Source organism: Pimephales promelas, chromosome 23 (genome assembly GCF_988280905.1).
Source record: "Pimephales promelas chromosome 23, fPimPro1.hap1.1, whole genome shotgun sequence".
Classification (NCBI taxonomy): Eukaryota; Metazoa; Chordata; class Actinopteri; order Cypriniformes; family Leuciscidae; genus Pimephales; species Pimephales promelas.
In genome coordinates, this window is record NC_142791.1 from 21,437,287 (window position 1) to 21,443,286 (window position 6,000).

The window sequence follows — 6,000 nt, forward strand, 5'->3', positions numbered from 1 at the left end:
TATATATATATATATATATATATAGTATAATTCCTTCATCTTTCCATACCTTAGAAACAAATAACAACTGACTAGGTCATTTGACCAATCGCCGCAGATTCGCGTCACTCAAAGGAGGTGTTTGGTAAATGAATCATCGAACGAATCGTTTGGGAGTCGTTGAGCAAATCGGGTAAAAATAAATGCATATTATAAGACAAATAAAGTGTTTTTTATCCTTGCATGCACGTTAAACTGTTTTTGGGAACTCCCAAAACAAAAAAACAGGAACATTTAAAATTCTATGATAGGGGCTCTTTAAATATACATGCATGTGTGTGTATATATATATATATATATATATATATATATATAAAATAATTATACACAGTGCACCCACATATATTATGTAAACACAAACTGTTATTTTGGATGCGATTAATCGTTTGACAGCCCTAGAAAATACTAATATGACGATCAGTGAAATTAACAGCAATGAAAAGTACAGGAAATAAAGTTTGGGCAGAAAGAATGAATCAGCTTCTTGTTTCAATGCAAGTTATCCTTAATTGATAGCCTGGACGCCAGCCCGAACCCCACCCACAACATTTTTTGGTCAGGAAGTTCGGTCTGGACTCGATCCATTGAGGAGCATGATCAGTCAAAAAATATTCGGGCCAATCATATTGCCAGGGCGGGCTTTATTCGATGATGGACAGGTGATCTGCAGGAACGTAATAATCACATTATCAAAGAGCGCTTAACTGGTTTCCCTTAAAGATTGCAGCTGGAGAATTGAGATGTATAGATTCCGCTGCCACGTCTGTTGTAAAATGAATCGACAGCGCATCATTTTTAATAGAAGAACAGACAACTGCAATCAAGGCATTTGACAATCGGAAAGATTTTTTTGCCGTCCTTCCTACATGATTCGGGAAAAGTGTAACTTATCAGTTGACTCCGATGGTCGCGAAGAAGATGGTACGTAATGCTTGTGGTCGTTGTGGTTTCTGCTTTGGTCGCACTCATGGAGGACCAAGTAAAAGAACTAGCAACACTCGTTATTTTACTTCTAAAATAAGTAAGTTCTGTTGACAACTGTGAAATGCAAAGTAGTTGCCTTACTGCATTGCTCTGATTGGTTGTAGGTCTACCGACTATCCAATTGAGAGCAGAGTTTATTTTTTCCTCGTTCGGTTAAGACACGCCTCATAATCAAAGCCCAATGAAGCAGTTTCAGACTCACATTCTGTCAAGAATATGAGTATGACGAAGTCAGGCTACCTAATTGATGTAGCATAGTGCTGATTACCAGAAAAAAAGAAGACATTTTTTATTAAAGATTCAAATTTCTACTTTTAGGTCCTCCTCCAAAAATTGGCCCAATTCAACCTTAATATTTTTTTAAGAAAGGGAAGGACATGTGATGAGTGAAAACTCAATAAAGTTTGCCTATGCCACAAATGCTGTCAATTGAGCTCAACTCCATTGAATCTTGAAAATTCAAATGAGATCTTCCAGAAATGAAACCGTGTTGATGTCAGTCAGCCACAAGATTGGCAATCTAATCCTTTAAAATCACCATCAGAATGGTATATCAGTTTACAAGAAACACGGGTCCAGTTTCATATGAGTCCGCTTACTTCGAGACACCTGACTGTGTTTCCGGGTTCCTATGACCTGATGGGGAACAGCAGCCCACGCTGGAACAGGACAAGATATCACTTACTTAGCATAAACTCTATCAGATCACAACAGGAAACATCTCAGTCAGACTCAAAAGAACCCGACTGCATAGAAGCCAAGTTCTCTCGTAGCCCAGTTCATTAGAAAACAGCTTTCATTCTGACTCAACAGTGAGATGAACTCATTATAGAGAAAAACAATTATTCGGCAGAAGCCCAGACGTGTGCTGGCTGCCTTTGTGCGGGAGATTGAATTAGGTCTTGTAATGAAAATGACCAGACAAGGTGTAATCAAAAGCTTTATGCATTTACAAGCAAACAATGAAAGTCATTCAGCGAGCAGGAGAAACCAAGCTCTTTAAAGCAAGCTCTTCAAATCCAAGGTCAGAATGCTGTGACGGATTTGTGTGCCACTTTTTAAATTTCCGTTCTGACCTTTGCTGTTTTGCCGTGACTGATGCTAAACTAATTTATTCATGAAGTCTGTGCATAATGTACACCGTGTGGCTCTGGATTACAGCGAAATGGAACAATCACCAGATCTTTTTTTGGTTTCACCAGACCTTTAACAAACATAGGTATGTGGACATTTCAAAAAATAGCGGCCGCCATTGTGTTCCAAATCTCTGTGCCGGATTTTCCCTTATCACTCTGAGCGGGTCTCCTAAAATGCGCTGTTTTCATTGACTTGCTGTGGGAATCCTTGATTATTTTTAGCCAATCACATCGTTAGCGTTTTCGACTGCACATTTGTTTTACATTTTTTCTAGTCAGGCTGCATTTTCCTCCTGAAAGACGATTTCAAACAATACGGAAGAATTCAACTGTCAAGAAATTATTTTTACCCACTTTGGACACTTTCCAGAGGAAGGTAGACATGAAGAACATATGTTTGTGGTGTGCTGTACAAAATTTCGTGGCCATTTAAACTCCCCCTCTTTTTTTTTGACTACTGCCACTGAACGTTACCTGCAGAAAAGCTGTCAAAATGCAGCACGTCGTGTAGGCTACACTCAACATTTGTGTGGTCTCCTCCACTTTCTTTCCTCCACCAGCATTAGTATTGTTAACTCTATATTCTTACACAACTGGAAATAGCATGAATCAACCAAAATCCATCTTTTAAATTAAGGATATATAATTTTCCTTGAATTGTTGTTTTCCATTCAATTATTTGTATTTTCAACAACTGCTCGTCAGAAAAATACTATAAAAGATAGGCCTAATCAGTCTTTACGTGTGTTAAAATCAAGTATTGATCCAAATAACTACATGAAACCCACGTTAGATCCAAATAACTATATGAAACCCATCTCCACAGAAAATTTCATTAAGATATCTTGAATATTGAGAAAGTTATGAGCATTTTTGTGAAAAAAACAACTTGTTTTCGGTCACACTAAATTATATTGTTTTCACCTTAGAAATGAGACAAAAATAGGCGCTGATTACTGAACTATAAAATGTTGTAACTTTCTTCATACTTGACATATTTACCTTTTTTTTTTTTTTTGTAAAGGGGGTACCCAGGTCTTTCCACATATGCTATCCATTTGTCTATTTGTTGAGTTTTAATTTTTTGTCCACATACCTACATAAAGCCAGTGGAATTTCCACCAAACAATCCTAAAAGGCTCAAACAAGAATTACATATTTTCCCATGTAATTCTTTAATTCTTGAATTCTTTGGGGGCGGGGGGGGTTTGATGGCATCCCTCAGCACAGAAGTATGTGAAATACCATTCAAACACTAAATAAGAAGTAGAGAAAAGTTACAAGCACTTGAGAAATGCCTTAGTTTGTCAGAAGCACATCAGATATCCTCTGGGAAGTGTGTGTTGTGTGTGTTGTGTGTGTTGTGTGTGTGTGTGTGTGTGTGTGTGTGTGTGTGTGTGTGTGTGTGTGGTATCAATATTATAATGTTTCAGAATTGTGTTATAAATGTTTCAGTTTAATGCATTTCATGCGACTCAACAGAAATCAAGAATGCATAAGTCATCAGGATACATGTAAAGTCACGTTCACTCACTCTGATTTATTACGGGATTTATTGTCCTGGAGCTCCAGGAGGTTGACGGTCGCCTGACCGAGTGTTTTATCGGGACCCATCAGAGCCCGGTGCATCACACACACCTGTAGGGTGCAGCGCTCCGCGTTACTGGGGTGAAAGAGCGGCAGGTCGAACGCGGCCTCCTCCTTCCACACCGGCGCGACGCTCTTCTCGGCCACCGAGGTGGAGAACTTATCCTTTGCCACCTGCATTATGGCGTACGCGTCGTTGGTGCCATTCTTCCCCTTGATCCGCAACCCCCGCGCCTGGAGCACCGTTACCTGGACGCTGGTGGGATACCACTGCTGGCTTTGCTCTGCCAGAGACATTTCTGAGAAAACTCAACCCGTTTCAGTTGGAACTGAAAAAGCAACAAGGACGCGCGAGCCGTCCTGCCAGAAAAGAAGTTGTGTCAAAGCCTTTTGACTCAAACTAGGTCCGTTAATGTATTGCTGGAAAAGTTTCACTAATCCTGTGAAGCAACAAGTGAGCGTCATTCTGAGGCCACGCCCACACGCCTGTTCATAAGTAACTGCGTGTGGGCGTGGCCTGTTGTGACGCAACGAATTGTTTCATTGGGCAGAGCTGGGAAACAATCTACCCCGCACTTATTTTATTATTATTTTTATTTTGATGGTGTAAATTTCAGATTCATAAATGTGCATTTAAAAATGAAGTGAAGCATTCAATTGAGTCTATATTGCCCTCGAAGAAACAAAAAGTCATTTTTACAAACATGCATTGTATTTGTATTGTATCTTTTGAAATTTCTTCTTCATCAAAAAAAAAAAAAAAAAAAAAAAGCTGGAAACTCTGGAAAAGGCTTAATTGTTGTGCTTCTCTACTATATGCATATACTACATAAACTATCATTTTGATTTCTAAGGAACGTTTATGGACTCAAGATTTTATTTACATGACAATACCTAAATTAAACAATGACGAATGCTTCTTGCAACTTGTTTTTAGCAACAACTTGTTTCATTGCACACACAAGTACCCAGTTACTTGTGTATTTTTAACTAAAAATTATGCTTCTTTCAATTATGACACTTTAATAGAGATGTGTAAATAAATAGTCTAAATCTAGACATTTGAGAACTGCACAGTGTCACAAAGCAATAATTATACTAAATTGTCATGCTGGCAGTTCTCATTGTTCATGAAAAAAGGAACACAAATGAACAGGATCTGTTCTGTTCTCATTGCAAAATTGATTTAAAACTTAAAAGAAAGACTTTTCTGCAAAGAACACACTCTGCACTCAGATATAGAGAAAAAGATGAGCCATTTAAGATAAAACAAACACTTCCACCCTGATTACTTCAAATGAAGTTTTAATAATGACCGAATATAGAGATAGATCAACCAAAACAAAGAATTGTTGGTGGGAGTTGTTTCATTGCATACCGTGACGTATTTAACAACCTGTATTTTCTAGTTTATTACTGTGAAACTGCTTTTGAAGCAATCTGCACTGCATAGAGAATTATATAATATGTGACTTTACTTGTTGCATAATTTATAATTAAAATTAATCTGTTGTTGTTGTTGTTCTTCAAAACACTAGGTATTAACACACAGTCACCATCATACATTACTGATGAACCGTCATTGTCATTCAGTGTTAACACACATGACGAGGACAAACACCAGTTCCTTCATGAGGATAAGTGATTGTATTGTTCCTGAAACCCGTCGTTCAAGGCCTTCATAGTTCTGCATGGGGAGTGGAAGTCAACAGGGCACGGCCGTCTAACTCTTCATCATTGTATTCTTTTACATAATAAAATGAGGTCAGATTGCAGGATATGGTTTGCTACAGCAGCAAAAATACTGTCCTATTATATAAAAAGCATTTATGAAATGCCACAGTTTTTTTCTATGTTATGGCCGTGTGATGCGTTCCAATTATGTCTTCTCTTCCACAAAGATGCCAAAGAGACTAACTGAAAGCATAATTTGATCATTCAGTCACAGACTGCATGTATTGAATTACTAATGCAATAGTGAACCATGAGAAAATACTGCCCTCTAGAGAGGACTAAGAACCAATGCAATAAAGGAATAATTCAACCAAAAATCTGAATTGTCATTATTTACACATGGATTTTTTTTTAAACCATATAACTTTCTTTATAATGTGGAACCCAAAAGAAAACACATATGAAAAATACAAAGCTACTGTATGGTTTAAAGTCCCTTGTAATCAATAATTTCATCCCTTAAGACTCATCTTTGATCACCAAAATTAAATAGGCTATTTAAACGTTTCTTTAAACGATG

The 6,000-nt window shown here is 37.7% G+C and overlaps 1 protein-coding gene across 1 annotated transcript in view; it reads right to left on the reverse strand.

The window, feature by feature from the left end:
- Positions 1–4,216, reverse strand: part of rab11fip1b (RAB11 family interacting protein 1 (class I) b) — a 28,075-nt gene extending 23,859 nt beyond the window's left edge. The window contains 1 exon segment of the mRNA XM_039664366.2: positions 3,694–4,216. Within this exon segment, the coding sequence (XP_039520300.2) occupies positions 3,694–4,043 (350 nt within the window). The 5' untranslated portion in view covers positions 4,044–4,216.
- Between the last annotated feature and the right edge of the window lie 1,784 nt (positions 4,217–6,000).